Below are 22980 nucleotides of genomic sequence, written 5' to 3' on the forward strand. Positions count from 1 at the left end.
TACTAAAAATATAGAAATTAGCTGGGCATGGTGGCACACGCCTGTAATCCCAGCTACTCGGGAGGCTGAGGCAGGAGAATTGCCTGAACCCAGGAGGTGGAGGTTGCAGTGAGCCGAGATTGTGCCATTGCGCTCCAGCCTGGGTGACAGAGTGAGACTCTGTCTCAAAAACAAACAAACAAACAGCAGATGCTGAGCACCAGCCAGCAGGATGAGGGCTTAGAGCCATCTTATCATTTTGCACTTTCATCACTTAAACACTTTAGTAGATGTTTTACTGAGATCGTTGCTGACTGGAATGTATTAGGAACAATAGATTATTTGGGAAACAGCCAGCCTTGCCTTGGTGAGCTCCCGAATGTGGGTGCCGTGCAGGTTGCCTGGGTAACAGGGGCATCAGGCGACCAGCTCTCGGCAGATGCAGGCGCTCTTCTTCTTCTTCTTCAGGGGTTTTTAGAGCTCATGGATTGTATGTTGATCTCTCTCAGCCTCTGTGATTCCGCTGGCCTGTGTTTTACGGGATCTCAGTTTGTCTTTGTTCTGGATAAGACAGCCCGGTTCCATTTCCACACGGACGGCTGGAGGCCCTGACATGGTCCTGCCATACTCCAGTTCCTCCGATGCTGACTGTCCAAGACACATCTCTGTGACTTCCATGTTATTCAGAATCTGAGTGTTTAAAAAATCTCATCCAGAAAATATTGTTTCGTGTGCCTCCTCAGGATTCATCTGACAAAACGAGATTGTTCTTGGGAATGTCTAGTCATCTTACCTGGGGCCGGGACCCAGTTCAACCTGTAACAACTAGCTAGAGGTGTTTAGAATGTTTTATAATCAACTAATATATGCACAGTAAGATAAATTAATATATAGGTTTCATTTTCTGATGAAAATGTTAGAACCGAGGGAGAGCAAAGGAGACTGTGATCGTGATGGGTAATTGTCCTGTCTCTTGGAGCTTGCGTGTGCACAGCTGTGCCTTCGTGGAGAGCTCAGCTGTCATCCTGCCCAACTGTGCCAGCCTCTCCCAACCTCCCTGGTGATCACAGTGTCTAATCTTGAGAAGAATTTGGGATACACAGATTTAGATACATAGAAAATAAATCTCTGTAATCAATTCCTCACCATTCCTGAGTAGGGAACAGAGAAAAGCTCCAAGGGAAGTGGGGAGGGATGGTTGGGAGTGCGCACACCTGGTGAAGCTGGAGCCCTGCGGCAGTGCTGAGACCGGCGGTGCTGAGACCGGCAGTGCTGAGACCGGCGGTGCTGAGACCGGCGGTGCTGAGACCGGCAGTGCGGAGACCGGCAGTGCGGAGACCGGCAGTGCGGAGTGGGGCGATTGCTCTGCGCCACTGTTGGGCCTAGAGGGCTCCACATTTGGAGTCCTTGGTGAAACTGCAGATTCCTAAGCCCCACTCAACAGATCTGAGTTTAGCAGAGCAGTGTCAGAACAGGCTTGGTTTTGTTGCAGGGAAAAAGGAACCCTGAAATCGCAGTGACTTCCAGAACTGTGTTTTCTTCCTCTTGTTGGCTTTGTCCCCCTCACCTCCTCCCCAGTGGCCTGGCAGGGGCCCTGATCATCATCTGTTCTTAGAGTCCTGAGCGGCTGGCCTTGAAGGCAGAGAGAATAGCATGGGCCCACTCTGCCATCGAGTGACACAGGCAGGCTCCAGCCAGTCACAAGGGGCCGGGCCAGGCCAGCCTACCAGGTGCTCAGAATGGGAGAGAGCGTGACATACATGGTGAAAGGAACAGTAATCACCAGCGCCTGTCCCTCTGATCACCAAATATTCAGCTCCTGCTGCTTCTTGCTAGTACTTTGTTAGCATTTTGCATTTGTGTACATTCGGGATCTTGATGTGGTTTCCTGTCTTGTAATGTCTTTTGTTGTTGTCCTCATAGGAGGAATACAGAAATATTTCATCATCTTCAAATTTCTGGAAGAATTTCTGTAGAATTGCTATTACTTTTTTCTTAAATGTTTATTTGGACATTTATAGGCCTGGATGTTTTTGTGGGAAGGTTTTTAACTACAAATTCAAATCCCTTAATATACATACAGGGATGGCTATTCAAGTAATCTGTTTCTCCTTGAGTGATTCTGGTAGTTGGTGTCTTTCGAGGAATTTGTCCATTTAATCTAAGTTGTTGAATATATTGTTATAAAATTGTTCATAATATTCTTTCATTTTCCTTTTAAGGGCTATCAAATGTTTGATAATGTCATATCTCTCATCTCTGATGTTGTAGTTTGTCTTTCTCTTTTTGGTTGGTTTATCAATTTTATTGATCTCAAAGAACCAGCTTTTGATTATATAGATTTTTCTCTACAGTTTTTTTTCTCTTTTAATAATGTCTGTTGTGCTCTTTATTATTTTTTTTCTGCTTACTTTTGCGCTTACTTATTTTTCTTTCACTAGTTTCTAAAACTAGAGGCTAAGGTTATTGATTTCATGTGCCTCTTATTTTCTATTATAGGCATTTAGTGCTCTAAATTTCCTTCTAACTGTTACTTTAGTGACCTCTCACTAATTTATTAAATATTTCATTTTCATTCAGTTCAAATTATCTTTTTATTTATTTATTTATTTTTTGAGACAGAGTGTCGCTCTGTCGCCCAGGCTGGAGTGCAGTGGCTGGATCTTGGCTCACTGCAAGCTCCGCCTCCTGGGTTTACGACATTCTCCTGCCTCAGCCTCCCGAGTAGCTAGGACTACAGGCGCGCACCACCACGCCCGGCTGGTTTTTTTGTATTTTTTAGTAGAGACGGGGTTTCACTGTGTTAGCCAGGATGATCTCGATCTCCTGACCTCGTGATCCGCCCGTCTTGGCCTCCCAAAGTGCTGGGATTACAGGCTTGAGCCACTGCACCCGGCCCAAATTATCTTATAATTCATCTTTTTATTTCTTCTTTGATCTTTGGATAATTTAGATGGTTTATTTACCTTCCAAGTATTTGGGAAAGTTTTTGCAGTTACCTAATTTAGTTCCAGTATAGTAAGAGAATGCATTTCATAAATCTTGAATCCTTTAAAATTTATTGAGACCTGTATGGCTATAGAATGTGGTCTACCTTTGTAACTGTTCTGTGTGTACTGGAAATGAAAATGTATTCTGCTCTTGTTGGGAGGAATGTTCAATGATGTCAATTATGTAGCTTAAGTCAGATTGGCTGATAATGTTATTCAAGTATTCTACGTCCCTGCTGATTTTCTATCTACTTGTTTTATTAATTATTGAGAGATGGATACAGACGTGTCTAAGGGTGATTATAGATTTGTTTATTTCTCTTTGTAATTCTATCATTTTGCTTTATGCATTTTAAAAGTTTACTATTAGGGCACATAAATATTTAGGATTGTTCTTTCATATTGATGAATTAACACCTTTATTATTATAAAAACAATCTTCATGATCCATATTAATATTCTTTGCTCTGAAATATACTTTGTTGTTGATATAACAATTTCATTTTTCTCTTGACTAGTGTTAGTGTGGTATATCTTTTTCCATCTTTTTACTTTTAACTTATGTATGTCTTTAAAGTACAGTTCTTGTAAGCAGCATATATTTGCATCTTGCTTTTTTATCTACTCTGATAGTCTGTCTCTTAGACATTTATATTTAATGTGCTTAGTGATGTGATTGAAGTGTAACATTATTGTTTTATATTTGTGCTTCTTTATTACTATTCTTTTCATTTATGCCTTCTTTTGAATTAATTATTTAAATATATTCTATATTTTCTCCTCTTTTTGTTGTTACTTTTTTGGGCTTTAATTCTGTTTTATGATTTTAGTGACTATTATACCACTAACTTTAAGCGATATTATACTACCTAGCATACAGTAGATGAACTTAACACTAGTATAGTTCCATTTCTGTCTTTCTGGCCTAGGCTGCTTCTCCTGAGATTCCTAGCTCTGAGCTCCTACTCTAGGCTTCCCTGGAAGCCATCACCTCCTGTGTGAGACCGCATCCCACACGGCACTTTCTTTGCCTGTTTGAAACATGTATGTGGCCACTCTTAAGTAATACCATCAGAAGTTGGTTGAGAAGCTCAGAAAGATAGAGGCTGATAGAGAGGTAAGAGATGGGATATCTGACGATGTCTCCTAGTAAGAGGCTAGAGTGGCAAAGACAAAGAGTTGAAACTTCTATGGCAGAATCAGCACAATGGTGCTGGTCCTTTGGGGTTTTGAGTCTTCTCTGAAGATCTTTGACATCTTTAGCTCTATTCTGGAGGCCACAGGGAACTACTGGTTGTTTGAAAGGAGGAATTTATCTATCTGTCATCTATTTATCTATCTATAATCTGTCATCTAATCTAGGAAATGATAGATCTAGGAAGATAATAGCTAGATATCAGTTATCTTCTGATCATCTAGGAAGGTGATAGACAGATTTATTATTTTAATTAATTAATTTAAAAAAATTAATTATTTTTATTTATTTTATTTTTTAATTACACTTTAAGTTCTGTGCTACATTTGCAGAACATGCAAGTTTGTTACATAGGTATACATGTGCCATGGTGGTTTGCTGTACCCATCAACCTGTCATCTACGTTAGGTATTTCTCCGAATGCTCCTAGTGCTCTCCCTCCCCTAGTCTCCCACCCACTGACAGGCCCCGGTATGTGATGTTCCCCTCCCTGTGTCCATGTGTTCTCATTGTTCAACTCCCACTTATGAGTGAGAACATGCGGTGTTTGGTTTTCTGTTGCTGTGTTAGTTTGCTGAGAATGATAGTTTCCAGCTTCATCCACGTCCCTGCAAAGGACATGAACTCATACTTTTTTATAGCTGGATAGTATTCCATGGTGTACGTGCCACATTTTCTTTATCCAGTCTGTCATTGATGCACATTTGGGTTGGTTCCAAGTCTTTGCTCTTGTGAACAGTGCTGCAGTCAACATATGTGTGCATGTGTCTTTATAGTAGAATGATTTATAATCCTTTGGGTATATACCCAGTAATGGGATCGCTGGGTCAAATGGTATTTCTGGTTCTAGATCCTTGAGGAATTGCCACACTGTCTTCCACAATGGTTGAACTAATTTACACTCCCACCAACAGTGTAAAAGCATTCTTATTTCTCCACATCCTCTCCAGCATCTGTTGTTTCCTGACTTTTTAATGATCACCATTCTAACTGGTGTGAGATGGTATCTCATTGTGGTTTTGATTTGCCATTTCTCTACTGACCAGTGATAATGAGCTTTTTTCATGTGTTTACTGCATAAATGTCTTCTTTTGAGGAGTGTCTATTCATATCCTTTGCTTTTTGATGGGGTTGTTTGTTTTTTTCTTGTAAATTTGTTTAAGTTCTTTGTAGATTCTGGATATTAGCCGTTTGTCAGATGGATAGATTGCAAAAATTTTCTCCCATTCTGTAGGTTGCCCATTCACTCTGATGATAGTTTCTTTTGCCGTGCAGAAGCTCTTTAGTTTAATTAGATCCCATTTGTCAATTTTGGCTTTTGTTGCCATTTTCCTTTTTTGAGATGGATCCTTGCTCTGTTGTGCCCAGGCTAGAGTGGAGTGGCACAGTCTTGGCTCACTGCAACCTCCACTTCCTGGGTTCAAGCAATTCTCCCACCTCAGTCTCCCAAGTAGCTGAGATTACTGGCGCCTGCCACCATGCCCAGTAATTTTTTTGTATTTTTAGTAGAGAAGGGGTTTCACCATATTGGCCAGGCTAGTCTTGAACTCTCAACCTCAGGTGATCCGCTTGCCTCGGCCTCCCAAAGTGCTAGGATTAAAGGCCTGAGATAGATAGATACAACAAGTGGTGTTTTATGATTAACCAGGGGCAGATTGGTAGGAAGTGACTGTAGTTAAAGGTTACTAAGGAACAGTAAGAATTAAGAAATGTGAGAGGGTGAGGCCTGGACAAGCAGGTAACCTAGGACAGGAAGAAGCAGACGAGGCAAGAGCTGTGCCAGCATATCCTGGGCTGCTCCTGAGGCTCACACTGCCCTAGCATATGTTTATTTATGATTTATCTTACATCTCTTTCCAGTTTTGGAGGGCCATCTTGTAACTTACCAATTAAATTTTATCCTTTAGCATCAAACACAGATCTGACACCTGTGACACAATAATGTTAATGTGGAAATATAAAAGAGAATGACATTGACAAGACCAGGATGACATTTCAGTCTTGTGTTCCTGGAAGAACAATTGCATTATATAAAAACTAAGCAGGTAAGGGTAGGAGAGAGACTTTATGGGAGGAAGATAAAGTGTTCAGCTATGAGTTTGCAGCACACGGTTCAGAGGGAAATATTGGTAGCCAGCTGGGTCTGTGGTCTTGGACCTCGGCAGAGTAGACAGGGTGGGGAAATGAAGAGGAGGTGCAGAGGAAGCCTGGGAACTGATACGTGGACAGGTTTTGGTAAACTGAGTTCTGGGTGAATGGAGTGAGCTCCCTTCTCCTGGGCAAAATCCCTCCCTACTAAATTCCTTCCTAATTTGTGTATTACATTCCACAACTAGGAAGACAAAAGCGTATTACCTGAGTATTAATGCGTGGGCTGATCTGAGTAGAGCAGCACATCCTTTTTGGTTTGATGGGTTAGAAGGCAGGTAAGTGCTGGGTGCACACTGAGGTGGCTGAGGCTCCCCTGGAGAGTAAGCACCTGCAGTCGTTGCATAGGGACTGGAAGGCCAGCTCCACCAACACAGCCTTGGTTCCCAGGCTCTGCTTCTCCAACATAAAGGCGTGGAGAGACTTCCAGCCTGCACCCAGCAGCTGGCACCAGAGATGAACCATGCAGAGGTGTGAGCCTTTTAAAGCTGACGAGCCGCTTCAGAAAGTGGCCCTTCATGGCGATGCCTTTAGAGAACGGCTGGAGAGTCTCTGGTACTTTACGGACGGGGTTTTAGCAACATTTAGAGCACTGGGTGAAATACTAGCTCTGTCTGAACTCACACGGGAGACCTTCCACAGATGGTGTTTTGTGTTCAGTGTTTCAGAGAGTGAGTTCATTAGTTTTTTCCTTCACTTCCTCTTCCCCTTTCTTTTTATGTTATCATAGCCTCATAGGTGGTTTAACGAAGTGTGAGACTTTTCAAGAGGAAATGATGGATCTGTTTCTCTGAAGAGGCCTGTGAATTATACCCAAGTTCCTTTTATTTTAGTAAAGCTACAAAGCATCGATATGTGCTGAATGAAAACATATTATGTATCTTAGTTCTAAAGGTTTCATCTTGGTAGGGCTGAAGCTTTAGAGAAAGCCGTGTGCTAACTGGAATAGTCTGGTGCTCCCAGGCTCTGCGCGTTCTCTCTGAGTCTCCGCATGCTTCGTTTCCAGACTGCCTCCCTCTGCCTAATTCGTCTTTGTTGTTGCAGTAGGTCTGCCATGCCGTGGGTGAGGAGCACTCGCGTCCTGAGCAGAAGGGGCTGAAAGGTGGCATTTTCGCTTTCCACTGAACCCACCGTGTCCGTGCTGCTTCCCGGGTCTTTGGGTGATCGCCTTGAATCTGCCCCGAGCTGCTCTTCCGGTGCCCCAGCGCTTGCTTGAAAGGCTTTGTCTTTTCATCTTTAATTCGTGTGATAGGTAGTGTGGGGCATTGCACGTAAGGGGTGGTTCATGAAAATATTGTGCTTTCTTATATTCTCTTAATGGATATTTCAAGAAACACGTCATGTTTTTAACAGTAAAATAGAGGTTAAATGTAGGTTTTCATGAAATATTTGAATGTCTTCTTTTTTTTTTTTTTGAGACAGAGTCTCGCTCTGTCGCCCAGGCTGGAGTGCAGTGGCCGGATCTCAGCTCACTGCAAGCTCCGCCTCCCGGGTTCCCGCCATTCTCCTGCCTCAGCCTCCCGAGTAGCCGGGACTACAGGCGCCGCCACCTCGCCCGGCTAATTTTTTTTTTTTTGTATTTTTTAGTAGAGACAGGGTTTCACCGTGTTAGCCAGGATGAAATATTTGAATATCTTAAGAGGCCATGAATTGACACATCATTTCTCTCTGCTCTTCTCTATCAGAAGGTGTCTGAATTCAGTGATGGGTGAAAATTCTGCTCGTTCTGTAGATTTCAGCATTTCCTCAGGTCGTCTACCTGTCTCGCCTGTGTTAGAGGCTCAGTGGGGCCTGGTTGGAGGGCGCCTCCCTGTCTTCTTCTGCCGCTTACCAGATGCCCTGCTGGGAGCCCTGAGCACCTTCTCCTGAGAATTACACTTGTGTTTTCAGTTGTCACTAGATCTGCTCCTGAAACCCCCTCAAAGATTGGGCAATGTCTAGATTTTGGCTGGAAGCAGATCCGAAATATTTCCTGCAAGAAGGGGAAAAGGTTGTTGGGCGCTAGCTTTGATGTGTTTGTTCAAGAAAGGAGTTTATTCTTCACGGAAAGGGTTGAAATGGCCTTACTTCGCTTTTGTGATAATTTTTACATGTCAGCTTTGTCATCTGGGCTGCATGGCAATAGCTCGGGTGCTGAGAAGCTCTGGGTGACCCTGGGCTACCTGCACGTCTCGAGTGTGTGTCTGCTCCGTCAGGCCTCGGCTGTGTGGGGAGCAGAGGAGGGTGTTGCTGATGTCTGAGGTCGTGGGAGACTCAAGTTTCCCTTTTCTTTCTCTGCAGAACTGAAGCACGAGATTCACGTCTGGCGCCTGACCGCTCAGCGCATCAGCCCGGCCAGCCGCGAGGAGACTGCCGTGCGCCGCCTGCTGCTGGGGAAGGTGTTGGCCCTGGAGCACCTGCTCGCCCGGAGGCTGCACACCTTCCACAGGTACGGGGCGGGGTGCTGCTCAGACTGTGCTGGTGTGCAGCAGAACGTTCCATGGCCCTACAAAACAGCGACACTAGCTGTATACTAATATGTGATTTTTAGGTGACACACACTGTGCTAAGTGCATTTTATCTAACCCTCACTGAGCTCTGCAGGGGGTACACAGCCGAGTTTAAGGACAAAAACAAAACAAAACAAAATGAAACACAAAACCAGAGGCTCAGAGTTTGAGCAGCGTGCCCAGGGTTGTGCAGCTTGGAAGGAGTGGCGGCTGGGGATGGAGCTCACAGTCTCAAGCGCTGGGCTGTCCCATCTCTCCACATGGTAATTGTTGCATGACAAAAACAAAAAACCATTAACGCAAAGACTAATCGGACAAAATATTCTGCCAGTAGTTGATTTTCAGGCACCCGAAAGACTATGAAAGCCCCACTCAATTTGTTTCCTGGCATTTGTTGTTAATCGAAGCTGGGACTTAAAGGGTAACCATGAATTGGTGTTTTTTCTCCTTGCTGTGACATGGTGCTGAGTTCCAAGCAGTCTTTGTTCTGGAAGCTCAGACAGAAGAAGCAGGAGCCTGGTGACCCCCCAAGGGATGCCGAAGCGGAAGCGTCCCCACAGCTGAGCTACGAGTGGGTGGAGGTGTCCATCTAGGCAAAGGGAAATGTGAACCCTTATGAACAAAGTCTAGAATGGTCTTGCATGTTGCCATTTGCTGAGCCCTGAGGGGTCGCCCTGCATGGGTGTCTCAGGGTCTGGCTGTTGGTGGGAGGATTCCCAGGCATTCCCACAGAGTCCCACACAATCCCGGGAGGAAGTGCTGGCTCTGTGGCATTGGCTCCATCCCCGGCCCAGGACCCACCTCGCCCAGCAGTGCTGGAGCAGCAGGACCAGTGTCCTCAGGCCACAGGGAGGCTCTGAGTTGCAGGCTGGGGAAAAAATGACCACCTTTGGGAGCAGGCGCAGATCTTAGAGGAAGACGCTTTATAAATTAGAGGTAGAGTAAATTGTCCTGGTGTTGGGTGTTAAAGACACACTTAGTGCATCTCAGGTTACAAACATGAGGAAACGTGGGCTCCGAGGCTTACCACGTTCCCATCAGCTCATCTGGTGTCAGTCACACATGGGGAAACTGAGACCTGGGGAGGGCGTGGCTTCCCAAGGCCACACAGTTGCTGAGAAGCAGATTACCATGAAGGTGTCCTAAGGCAAGGTTGGGCTCTGCAGGTTTTATTTTTTTATTTTTTTGAGACAGAGTTTAGCTCTTCTTGACCAGGCTGGAGTGCAGTGGCATGATCTCGGCTCACCGCAGCCTCTGCCTCCTTTACCTCCTGGGTTCAAGCAATTCTCCTGCCTCAGCCTCCCAAGTAGCTGGGATTACAGGCAGGTGCCAACCCGCCTGGCTGATTTTGTGTTTTTAGTAGAGACGGGGTTTCTCCACGTTGGTCAGGCTGGTCTCAAACTCCCAACCTCAGGTGATCTGCCCGCCTTGGCCTCCCAAAGTACTGGGATTATGGGTGTGAGTCACCATGCCCCCCTGCAGGTCTTATTTTTACATTTTCTTTTTAAAAATTGTCCTCAGAATCATTCGACTGTGTTTGCTGTGATTCTTTGCGGCCCAGACCGGCTGTGAGGTCAGCCTCCTTTGATACTAAAACTGCATTCTTCATTGTGCAGCCCCTTTTCCCTAATTGGTGAAGGAGGAAGTCAGCCAGGAGGGTGGGCTGAGTCAGAAACAGGGAAAAGGAGAGGCAAGTGGGAGCCACTAAAGGGGCTGAAACAGGCGGGAGGAGACCACCCCAGCAGGAGCCGCACAGACAGAAAAGCCTTCAAAGCCGATCTTCCCCAACCGCTGACCTCAAGCGATCCTTCCCCCTCGGCCTCCCAAAGTCCTCGGATTTCAGGCGTAGAAGTGATCACTGATTGATGAAAATCAACGTTAAAGCAAGTGACATTTCTTTTACCATGTTTTTCTTTAGTTGGTTGTAAGAGTTGTACAGGTTCAGTGCCCTCATCTTGGAAACAAAGAGATTCGGGAACGTAGAAGTGCACGTAAAGAGGAAAATAAAGAGGCTGACGGTCGCTGCCTTTGTCCGTGTGCTGATGTGGGGTTTTCATGAAGCGTCCCGTGCGCAAGCTGTCCCACACACCTCCTCACACACACTTCTTTCGTCATTCAGGCCATTATATACATACATTTTTTTTGGGAAAAGATAGAGTGAGCGCCCTTTCCAGCCAACCAGTGAAGCCCACTGACCCCCCATGACTAGTCCTACCAGGCCATGTCGCAGACGGCGTCCAGGGACGAAGTGCTGGGGCTGCTGCTCCACGTGACCAGGGAAGTAACGAGTCTCTTCTTTTCTCTTTCAGACAGATCTCACAGGAGGACAAAAATTGGGAGACCAATATCCAGGAACTCCAGAAAAAGGTACGCAGCTTTCTTTTCTCAGGGATTTCTGATTCGGTTCTCCAAGAAGAGAGTGAGCAATGCCTTTCCTTTCCCTCACATGACCGAACGCCGTTTCTCTTTTTATTTCTGTGGTCGTACACAAGACATTGCAATTTATATGTTTGAGTGAATGGGGAGAAATGTTTTCCGGAGACAGCAGGCTGATCTTGTCAGGACGTGGAAAGCGAGCGTCTTCGTAGGGCCTTTCCCTTTCCCTGCGCGTTGCGGGGCCTGCCCTCTGAGCGGGTGTCCCTGACCACCAGCCCTCTCCTGGCCCCGAAGGGCAGGCCCGAGTTCACACTTTGAGGGGACGGCGAGGTGTGCTGCGCGAAGTGGAGCAGCTTTAGGGACGGACATAGGATGCGTGAGTGTCCTGCCGACGGCTCCGACTTCTTGGGGCAGAGCTTTTTTTTTTTTTTTTGGCTCTTTCTCAGCCCATTTATGAGCACAGAGGGCCCCTACCCAGTCGAGAGAGCTCTGCACGAGATCTGCTGGGAGTCATCTGCATCTCGGTGACGTTTCAGATCTGTGTGGTTTATCTTCTAGGGAGAGACTGAACACCCGCTGTAATTATGACGGGCACACTCTATGTGCGAGTCAGGTGTTTCCTAACGGGGCTTCAGCACACCTCACGTCTCTCATGTCTATTTTCCATAAAGATGTTGGATGCGATCTGATGAGGTGCCTCAGTGCCTTCACACTCTGTCCTATGTAGACGGTCAGGGTTAGAAAAGAAAGGTGTAGCTGTGATATTCTTGCAGGCCCCAAGTTCATACTTTGCCTGCTTTGCTAGATTGTGGTGTTTTAGTCGTGAGCTGGAGAAGAACTGTGTGCCTCTCTGTGCACCTGCACGAGGACTACGGTGAGATGAAATGGAGAGGGAAGCCTTGGCAGCATCCCTGTATCACATCTAAGAATTCTGACAGAAGCGACCCTAGGGGGTGGTGTGTGTACGTGCCGTGGAATACTACTCAGCCATAGAAAGGAATGAAATAATGGCATTCACAGCAACCTGGATGGACTTGGAGACCAGTGAAGTAACTCCGGAATGGAAAACCAAACATCGTATGTTCTCACTTATAAGTGGGAGCCAAGCTACAAGGACACAAAGGCATGAGAATGATATGATAGACTTTGGGTACTTGGGGGGAGGGTGGGAGTGGGGCGAGGGATAAAAGACTACACATTGGGTACTGCGTATACTGCTCAGGCGATGGGAGCACCAAAAATCTCAGAAATCACCACTAAAGAACTTATCCATATAATCAAACACCACCTGTCTTCCCAAAACCTATTGAAATAAAAAAAAAAAAAGAAAAAAGAAATGACCTCAGGTATCTAGAAGGAGCGAATGTGAATGCCGCCTGAAAACTCTCCACTTCCGTGAGCTGCGGGATGCTGGAATGCTCTTGGACCTGCCCGCTCCTCCACCTCCGATCTTCGCACTGGCCGTGGCAATAGCCGCTTTCTGTGGTTGCTGCAACCTCAGGGAAGGTTTGCAGTGCCTCCCTTCAAAGCCTGGTGAGAACCCACATCACTCTCCTCTGAGCATTTCAAATCCTTTTCCTGCCATGCTCCTGTGATCCTGATTGTTCAGCACAGAATCATGCAGGAACATCAGCCTTCCCCAGAGGGGTGACGGGGAGGATGAGAAGGGGCTGGCCGAGCCATGAGCCTTTGCAGTGGGCAGAGAGGGGCAGATGCTCACCAGTGGCCTCACTGCACATGGTGGAGGGGCTGTGTCAGAGCTGTTGTGACACGGAGGGGCTTTTATGTGTTTTTGATGGCAGCAGCTTTACCTATGTGACCAGAGGAAGCAAGAGAGAAAATCTCTCTGTAGTTCTAGCTCTACCTCTCTGTGTCTATATCTACATGTCTGTATCTGTCCAAATCCAGATAGCTGTAGATTGCTGTGATGACAGATGTCTAGATCCACCTGCATCTACAAAGCTACAGATGTCAACACCCGTCATCATTGCTGTCTGCATCTATCCACCTAGACAGACTAGACAGATGGGCGGACAGGTGTGCTGGTGGGTAGACAGATGGGCGGACAGGTGTGCTGGTGGGTAGACAGATGGGCGGACAGGTGTGCTGGTGGGTAGACAGATGGGTGGACAGGTGTGCTGGTGGGACCAGACTCAAGAAAGGATCTGATGCTTGCCAGGCGTGGTGGCTCACACCTGTAATCTCAGCGCTTTGGGAGGAAGAAGTGGGAGCATTGCTTGAGCCCAGGAGTTCAAGACCAGCCTGGGAAACGTGGTGAAACCCTGTCTCTACTAAAAATACAAAAACTAGCTGGGCATGGTGGTGCACACCTGTAGTCCCAGCTACTTGGGAGGCAGGCTGAGGTAGGAGGATCACCTGAGCCTGGGAGGCGGAGGTTGCGTTGAGCCGAGACTGTGCCACTGCACTCCAGCCTGGGTGACAGAGCCAGACTCTGTCTCCACGGAGACCTGGTTGACAGGGCAGGCCAACCAGGTGCCCATCTGTGCATGCTTCCCTGCCCTGGCCCCCTGCAGCCGTGGCCTGTGGGGCACAGTACCCTTGAGGCCTCACAGGGAGAGCCCTGTCTTGTGCTGACTCCCAGGTTGATGGAGGCCTTGCAGAGGATGAGATGCCTCAGGGCCTGCCCTTCCCCTGTGACTGGGCGGATTCCCGTGGGTGTCATCCCAGCGCTGAGTGCACCACCTGCGTTCCAAGGGCCTCGTGCATGTCATGTCAAGAGCATGGCCAGAGCCTTATCTGGGAGTCACAGTTCCGTGAGAAGGCTCAGCCTCATTGCCCTGCCTGTATGCTTGGCATGGTAGGGAAAGGAACAGTGAAGACGGCGCTGCCACCACAGGTGCCTGTAGAAATGCCCCGTCATCCTCTGATACCTGCTGGCCAGGTGTTTCATAACAGGGCTGTACTACTCTTGACATCTGCTGTGTCTGTCTTTCATAAAGATTTTGAATGCAGTAATCCTGAATCTGTCCGGTTTTCCTTGTAACACAGTACTTTGTCATTTTCTTTCAAGTTTGAGAGGTCACATTTTTCATCATCGTGCAATCTGTCATGATTCCAGTTGCGTAGGTTATGACGCCCTGCAGGAGTCAGAACGTTGTGCAGAGACAGTGAGCTGTGGTTTCTCTCTTACAGCATAGGATATCCGACGGGATCCTGCTCGCCAAATGCCTGACCGTGTTGGGATTTGTTATCTTCATGTTTTTCCTCAATTCGTTTGTCCCTGGCATTCATCTTGATCTTGGTGAGTCTAATTTAGCTTTTGTTCATAGGCTTTGTCACGTTCTGGATGGGAAGGTTTCAGAGTCTGTTCCCAGACACTGACTTCACCCACGGGCAGCTGGGCTGGTGGGAGGCCAGAGAGGTTTGAGATGGAGGGTGGGCAGCCGGCCCTGGGAAGAAGGCGCCTTTCCTTTTGGTTTCCTGGGCAGGAGGGAGGGAGAGAGAGATGCATCTCCAGCCCCTTAGACTCTGTGCCATGGGTCCTCGGCCCCTCCAGGGATGCCCATGAGGAGGAATGTAGAGTGGGCACTGTCCTGTCTATTGTAGTTAATTACCACATCTGTACATGGTTCCCAGAAGAGACAGGAGCCACATGGGCAAGGCCAGCGCTGCCCTCTGTGCCGCCTGCCGTGCCAGTTAGGTGACAGCCTGTTCAGGAGTTCGGGAGAGCCCTGGCGAATGGTCAGCACTCTGCAGGGCCCACTTGCCTCGACTGAGGGTGCATCTGGCCCATGAAACTGTTCTCCCACCAGCCACTGTTGGTTTCTCTTCTCCCACTTTCACCACACCCATGGCTCTCAGACCTCTCCACTTTCTCTAGCCTGTGTCATGGCCAGGACCTGTCCCCACCTGAGATGTGGCTCCCTCAGGGGGAGCTCACCACAGAGCTTGTCAACCCCTGGCCTCCTCCACCCTCCATAAACGTTCTCCATTCTCCTAGGCGTTTGTCAATTTCACAGTTATCTCCATTGGTGTCCTTATTGAAAACAAAACAAAACCCACCCACATGAAAGTGTAGGTTTATAAGAAGCATAAATTTGAGGTGGGGTCATAGTCTTTTCTTTTCTTTTTTTTTTTTTTTTTTGAGACGGAGTCTCGCTGTGTCTCCCAGGCTGGAGTGCAGTGGCGCGATCTCGGCTCACTGCAAGCTCCGCCTCCCGGGTTCACGCCATTCTCCCGCCTCAGCCTCCCAAGTAGCTGAGACTACAGGCGCCTGCCACCTCGCCCGGCTAATTTTTTGTATTTTTTTTAGTAGAGACGGGGTTTCACCGTGTTAGCCAGGATAGTCTCGATCTCCTGACCTCGTGATCCACCCGCCTCGGCCTCCCAAAGTGCTGGGATTACAGGCTTGAGCCACCGCACCCGGCCATAGTCTTTTCTTTTACCAAAGCTTTACCCATAGTTTTCCTTCAAAAGTGAATTCTGCTAAGATGGTTAAAATATCCAACTTTTATCTTATTTTGTATAAAACCTTGATTCACTGTGAAATTTGAGGAGTGCAGCTGCCATAGAAAGCGAAGCCTCTTAATTGTGTAAAATAGATGGATAATGCCGCAAGCTTCAGTGATTCGTACCACATTATTGCTTCTGGGGTTCCTGGAAACCATCAGAAATTCATGGGCCAGAAGTTGATTTTCCTTTTCTCTTATGTAAAAAAGCCACATTTCTAGATTCTCATACAACACATGATGTACGTGCTTTTGACTGGAGGTCCAGCTTTATGTTATGTATTCACAGCCCCTCAGTTTCTTTCCCTTGATAATTTCAAATCCGACTTGCCAGGTGTCCTGGGCTTGGTTCAAGCTGGCAGGTATTATATATCCACACCTGAGAGCCGGTCTGCTTAGAATCCTGATGAGGTAATGATCCAAAGCTGGAGTGGTAACGGTACTGTGAATTTCAATTGTATTTGGTGGACTACATCTAGAAATTGCTGCAGTGTAATTATTTTTCATTACACCTCAGGCCGAATGTAATTTTAACATTAGAAACCTAATGACTAAAAGAATGTTAGGTAGTCACCACTGGTAATTACACATTTAAAAAACTAGTGTTTTGTGGGCAGAGAGGTTCCATTAGGTGTTCACAGATAATTTTGCTCCTTATTTGAGAGTCTACTTTAGAAGAACATAGCAGGCATTTTAAAAACTAAAAAGATACAAGAGCTTGCATTCAATTAACATTTGGCAACAGTCCTTGTATAAAAAACAATAATACGTAAAGTCACATCTTTAACTATATGGACTTTAAAAATCTTGGTTACTATGAAACTTTTAGCCGGGAAGTCTACATTTTTTACAAAATGTCTCATCTCCTTTTGTGTGGTTGTTACATCTGTGGATGATGGTCATGTTTATTTTCTGCTTTTAAATCCTGTTTTGTTTTTAGTTGGGGTTTGCGTTCAGGTGATTTTATCTGGGGATCCAGATATTTGCATATTCATCAAGATAAGTTAGGTTGACTAGGAGAAGAGTTTGATTGGCATATATTTTAATGGAATACAGTTTCCTTAGAGTGATAAGAACTTTTCTGATAGAACGGGGGCAAAATGGACACAAGATCTTCCCAGGGCTTCATCCAGTAGCAACGTGATCATTTATCTTTGGCGAAGTTCTGTTTTCTTTTTAATTTTTTTACATGTAACAGTGTTTTTTAAAAATATTTTTGAGACAGAGTCTCACTCTGTTGCTCAGGCTGGAGTGCAGTGGTGCAATCTCAGCTCAGTGCAGGCTCTGCCTCCTGGGCTCAAGCAATTCTCGTGCCTCAGCCTCCAAAGTAGCTGGGATTACGGGAATGCGCCACCACCCCCGGCTAATTTTTGTAGTTTTAGTAGAGCTGGAGTTTCACTGTGTTGGCCAGACGGATCTCAAACTGCTGACCTCAGGTGATCCTCCCACCTCAGCCTCCCAAAGTGCTGGGATTATAGACATGAGCCACTACGCTTGGCCAGGAGTTCTGTTTTCAGTGTGTCCTGCTGTTTAAGTTGGACCTTGTTCAATGTGATGTCATATAACATGAAGTGACGTCATATCACACGATGTGCATGATGTAACACATGACATCATCTAATACAGTACACACACTGTCCACTACGTGACATAACACAGTGTAATAGCATATAACACAGGGTGCTGTCATGAAAAAATAACGCGTTATGAAACAAAATGTGACATCAGATAACATTCCTTCATTTAGGAATCCTAAACTAGACACAGCATTGACTCTTTCTCTTTGTTTTTTTTTTTTTTTAATTATCATAGAGCAAAACTGACTTTTCCTTTGGATGTAGCTTTCTATGGATTTTAACACATAAGTAGATTTATGTAACTGCCACTGCAGTCAGAGTACAGGACAGCTCTGTTACAGACCTTTCTCAGCTGTTCTTTCGTGGCCACCCTCCCCCGGTCCTGGCAAGGACTGATCTTGTCTCCATCCCTATGGTCTTGTGTTTTTGGGGCTGTCGTATACACAGAATCGGATCGTACGCCACCGTTTGAGACTGGCTTGTCTCACACAGCGTAATGCCTCTGTGGTGCACCCAAGTTACTCTGTGCATCAGTAGTTCATTGCATTTGGCTGGGCGTGGTGGCTCACGCCTGTAATCCCAGCACTTTGAAAGGCCAAGGAGGGTGGACTGCTTGAGCCCAGGAGTTCGAGACCAGCCTGGGCAACATGGCAGAATCCTGTCTCTACAAAAAATACAAAAATTAGCTGGGCGTGATAGTGTGTGCCTGTAGTCCCAGCTACTTGGGAGGCTGGGCAGGAGGATTGCTTGAGCCTGGGAGGTGGAGGTTGCAGTGAGCTGAGATCCCACCACTGCACTCCAGCCTCAGTGACAGAGCCAGACCCTATTTCAGAAAAACAAAAACAAAAACAAACCCAAAAAACTACTCTAGACACTTCTGAGTACATGGTTTTCTGTGAACTTCGGTTTTTATTCTCTGGGTTGATTTCCTTCTCTAGAGTGGCACTGCTGTGTCATACGGTGGGTGTGGATTTTATTTTAAAAGAAACTGCCACCCCGTTTTCTAGTGAGGCCAACCCCTTTGCGTTCCCACAGCATGTATGGGAGTTCCAGCTGCCTCGCACCCTGACTAGCACATGGAACAGTGAGAATCCCCCTGGAGTTCCACAGCACCTTCTGCAAACCGTAAATACATTCTCTTGATTTCTTTCCTCCTCTGTCTTCTGACCTCCCCCTTCCCAGCTAGACTCAAGGACCTGGTCCGTGTGCCTGCATTTCCCCTTCCTGGTGCCTGGTGCTAATGCCTGGTTCATTAATAGAAGCAAGGTGTAGGTTTAAAGGATTTTCGAACAAACTTCTTGTTACTGCTCGCAGATTCCAACTTAACTATTGTGGGAATTTCCTATGTGGCTGACCCAGTCAGGGGCACAGCCTGAGGCAAAGGCTCACATGTGTGTTCTTCATCCAGGAGCTTCATCCCAGGGAAGAGGAGTGAGGGATGGGGGCCGGGCAGTGAGGAGAGCCAGCGCAGGCACCACTGCCTCAGCGTGCTGGCCTTTGTGACAGGCCACTGGAGCTCCATCCTGCAGGGCTGTCTGAGTGGAGGTACCAAGTGCATCTCAGGGCTGTTTGTGGGGTTGAGTAGAGCAGGAAGGAATGTTTACTGGCTGATGCGCATGGCCCATTGGTCTCAGCTCCTTCCCGTGGGATGCCAGAGTGCATGTGTCCAGCTGCATGTGCCGAGGCCGTGCGACCACACCCACAGGGCGGCCCAGGCGGAGAAGGCATCAGGGCATGGGCTCCAGGGCAGGCCTTCTGGGTGCATCTGTGTGAGGGTGGTCAGGCCACGTGGAGCTGGCTGTGGTGACAGGAGAGCCCTGAGGGACCCAGGGGTGTGCAAGAGGTGGCACAATGGCAAAGAAGGGTGAGCAAGGGCCGGGGTCACAGTTCACACCCATCCGGCAAAGAGGTGGCTTCCGACGTGCAGGGACCATCACCTCACAGCACGCAGGACCGAGCCCAGCCTGGGCGCCGGCTCCACCGCGGTCTGCAGTCCCTGCGTGAGGCCCTTGGTGCCAGATGGTTTCGTGGGGGCCAAGGGAGACTTTTCCCCTTGGGGCCTCTTGAGTTTCGCTGAAAAAACAACTAACAGCAGGCAGAGTAATAGGAGAAAAGGTGCACACATTTATTTAACGTGCGTACACAAGAATCTTCAGAATGAAGACCCAGAGATACAGGAGACATTGACCATGTTAATATTTAGGTTCAACCAAGTGTGGAGAGCCAGGTAGAAATGGGATTGGAGAAAAAGGGGTATGACTGGGTGCTGATAGACTGCGTGGGAACCCCAGCAGGGCCTGTCTGTCCAGAATCTTGCTGGCCTGTCTGAGCAGCACTCCTTCTTTCTGGGTGTGGGGCAGGCCCCTCTCTGGAATGGGGTCGTAGGACCTACGGTCAAACAAGGCAGGCCAGACCGTTTCTTCATGGCCGGTTTTCACACAGAAAGGCGGGGGGATACAATGAGAATAACACTTTAGGTTTTATGGCTGGCTTTGGAGAAAAGAGTTCTGGTTTCTATGACCTGCCTTGGGAAAGAGGGATTCTAGTTTCTTTGGCAGCCTCGGGGGAGAATGGGACTGAGAGATGGGCAGGCAGGAGGAGGGCAGAGAAAACTTTCTTCTGATGAAACAAAAACTTCAGCTGAATTAAATTTAAAGGAGTTTAATTGAACAATGAATGATTTGCAAATCGGACAGCCCCCAGAATCACAGCAGATTTACTGTGGAAACTGCTCATCAAGGCTCTAATGAGACTAACAAGTCTACGAGACTCCAGGGGTGCCTTTGGTCAGAACAAACTTATAGACAAAAAAGGTAAAATGACGTACGGGAGTCAGAAGTGAGGTACAGAAACAGTGAGATTGGTTACAGCCCGGCGATTGCCTTATTTGAACACAGTTTGAACATTCAGCAGCCTATGAGTGGTTGAAGTATGGCTGTGGGGACTGGCCGACACTCGGCCATTGTTAGAGATGCATACTGTTAAGATAGGCTTTCACTTTGTCTAACTGTTAAGCTAGGTTACGGTTCATCACAAGGACTCAAATACAGAAGCCCAGAGTCCTTCTCAGGCCATCGTTAACTTGCTTTAACGCTTCCGAGACCTTCATTTTGGGGTATTGCTTTCTGAGCCCCAGAAGTTTCAAAATTCAGATTTCTTTGTGGTTTTAGAAAGATAATTCAGTGAGCATACTGAATTTTGGATATGATGTAACACACTCTGAGAGGTTCAGGGCCGCACCCTGTCATCCGAGCATGATTTCTGCAGCGAAACACAATTATTTACACAAAATGGGACAAATAAAGACTGCAAACAACCTCATTCCTATTCAAGTCAGGAGTTTTTGAATTTTTTACATCAAAACATATAGAAAAAGTTTGCTTTTCTGAAATTAGGGCTTCAAGATTGTGGATAACTGATTATGAACCTATGAAAAGAATCAGCAAGGCAGGCTTGAAAATGTTATCTTTGGCCTTAAAATTTAGAGCCTTGATGAGCAGTTTCCTAGGCCTCCTCCTTTGATAATTAGTTCAGAATGTACCCCAGATTCTCTCATGATGTGTTTGATTAGATTTCAGTTCTGGAAAATTTTCCGTCATTATTCCCCTGATTATGGTTTTGAAATTGCTGGTCTTCTCCGTGTCCCTTGGTGTCCCTCTGGTGGAGCAGTTTTATTGTTGTCTTTGTGAAAGTATTTTTAGCTACAGATAAAGCAATCTATTGGCTCTGTCTTAAGCAAAATAGAGGATTATTAGAATAATAACAGGCCGACAGGCTCCAAGGGCACGGGGCCCCTCAGGGGCAGGCTCAGGAAGGAGGAAGGGTCCAGATGGAGGGCGCCCACCGCCCCGGCCTCTGCAGTGCTCTGTCCTCAGCCCCTCGCTTCTCTGCGACCGGTTAGTGCATCTTTTTTCTGCTCATGACAGAATAGTGGTTGCCTCACCAGTTTCCCAGTTTATAGGACTTCGATTTCAGCCACACCCAGAGAAAAGGCTATTTTGAATACCCAATTCCCAGGTGAAGAGGAGTCTGCTTGGCCTGGTTGGTTTCTTTCGTCTCCTGGCACAGGAAATTCTGAGCAGGCGGGCAGGAGCAAGTGGTGAGATGTGGCCTGGGGTGGCTGAGGCATACTTCTTAGAGGAGGTCGCTATGAGCTGGACAGACATTCCCAAGGCTTCCTGATAGATATTCTATGCACTCTAGTTTCTAGTGAGATTCATGTCAGCTAAGCCATTCATATATCCATCCTCTCACTCATTCATGCGTTTGTATGACACATGCAGGCAGTGGCCTCGGAGTTGGTTGGGGCTCGTGTGGTGAACATAAAAGCCACATTGCTGCTCTCCTAGGTCGTCTTCTCTAGAGGGGAGATGGATCTGTATTTATTCTACCAGGGGCTCACGTAACTGTCCACAGGGTTCCTCTTGCCCGCCGCCCAAGGAGACCAGATTTATGGAGGCAGAGTTACTGCAGTAGGGACGGAGTTTTACCCATGTAGAGCTGGCTAAATGGAAGACTGGAGTTGTGTTATTACTGAAATCAGCCTCTCTGATTCGGAGGCTCGGGTTTTTCAAGGACAGTTTTGGGGAAGAATGGCAGGGAGGGTGGCTAGGCAGTAGGCGCCTGCTGCCAATCGGTCGAGGGTGTAAATCACAGGGGTGCGGGAAATGGTTCTTCTGCACGCAGAATCACTTCTGGGTAAGCCGCAGGAGCAGCTGGCCAGTCCAGATGGAGCCATCAGTCTCAGACATGCAGAAACCCTGAAAAGGTATCTCAAAAGGCCAGTCTTAGGCTCTATGATAGAGATGCTATCTGCAGGAGTAACTGGGGAAGTTGCATATCTTGTGACCTCCTGAATAATGGCTGGTAATCTTCTACGTCTACACTTTAGCAGAATTCAGTGTCTCCTATCCTCCTATCCGGGTGTTCTTTGATTAGCTTTACAAATGCAGTTGAGTTTTGGGGAAGGGCTGATATCATTTAAGCTATAAACTAAATGTCTGCCAAAGTTAACTTGCCTTAAGCCCAAGAACAATTAAGGGCAGCTTGAAGGCTAAAGGCAAGAGGGGGGTTGGATAGATCAGATCTCCCTCGCTGTCATAATTTTCTCACTGATACAATTTCTGCAAAGGTGGTTTCAGTCACATTAGGGGCAGCGAGGACCACACAGCTAATGTAAACACCAAGACCTTCAGAGCTCTGATGCAGAGACAGGCCAAGGGTACCAAATGGGAAAGCCCAAAATGATAATTTCCATAGCCAAGGTGTCCATGAAAAGAGTGAAACTCTGTAAATTATTTGAAGAGATCTATCCTGAGACAAAAATGAGTGACCACGGCCTGCGACACCACTCCAGGAGATCCTGAGAACGTGTACCCAAGGTGGTTGAGTTACAGCTTGATTTTGTACATGTTAGGGGGACAGAAGTTACAGGAAGACGTTCATCAATACATGTAAGGTGTGTATTGGTTCAGTCCAGAAAGGCGTAACAACTCGAAGCAGGGGGCGGGGTCATAGGTGGATTCAAAGACTTTCTGATTGGCCATTGGTTGAAAGAGTTAAGTTATTATCTAAAGTCCCAGAATCAATAGAAAGAAGAGCCTGGGTTAAGATATGGGGTTGCAGAGACCAAGGGTTTTACCATGCAGATGAAGCCTCCAGGTGGCAGGTTTCAGAGCTCTTATCAGACCTAAAAAAATACCAGAGTCTTAGGGAAAGGATCTGGAAAGGGAAGGGGATTCTCCACAGAATACAGAT

General features: G+C 46.9%; 1 protein-coding gene across 25 annotated transcripts in view; it reads left to right on the plus strand.

Annotated features, from left to right (window-relative positions):
* Positions 1-22980, plus strand: part of OCA2 (OCA2 melanosomal transmembrane protein) — a 425743-nt gene that overhangs the window by 134234 nt on the left and 268529 nt on the right. For all 25 annotated transcript variants that reach the window (XR_013395444.1, XR_013395445.1, XR_013395442.1 and 22 more), the window contains 3 exons: positions 8593-8740; positions 11111-11168; positions 14331-14439. Coding sequence is in view for 21 of the 25 variants with exons in the window: in XM_077938927.1 (XP_077795053.1) it covers positions 8593-8740; positions 11111-11168; positions 14331-14439 (315 nt within the window). In the remaining 4 variants the exon portion in view is untranslated. The remainder of the gene's footprint in view (positions 1-8592; positions 8741-11110; positions 11169-14330; positions 14440-22980) is intronic.

The sequence above is a fragment of the Macaca mulatta genome, chromosome 7 (genome assembly GCF_049350105.2).
Source record: "Macaca mulatta isolate MMU2019108-1 chromosome 7, T2T-MMU8v2.0, whole genome shotgun sequence".
NCBI classification, from domain to species: domain Eukaryota; kingdom Metazoa; phylum Chordata; class Mammalia; order Primates; family Cercopithecidae; genus Macaca; species Macaca mulatta.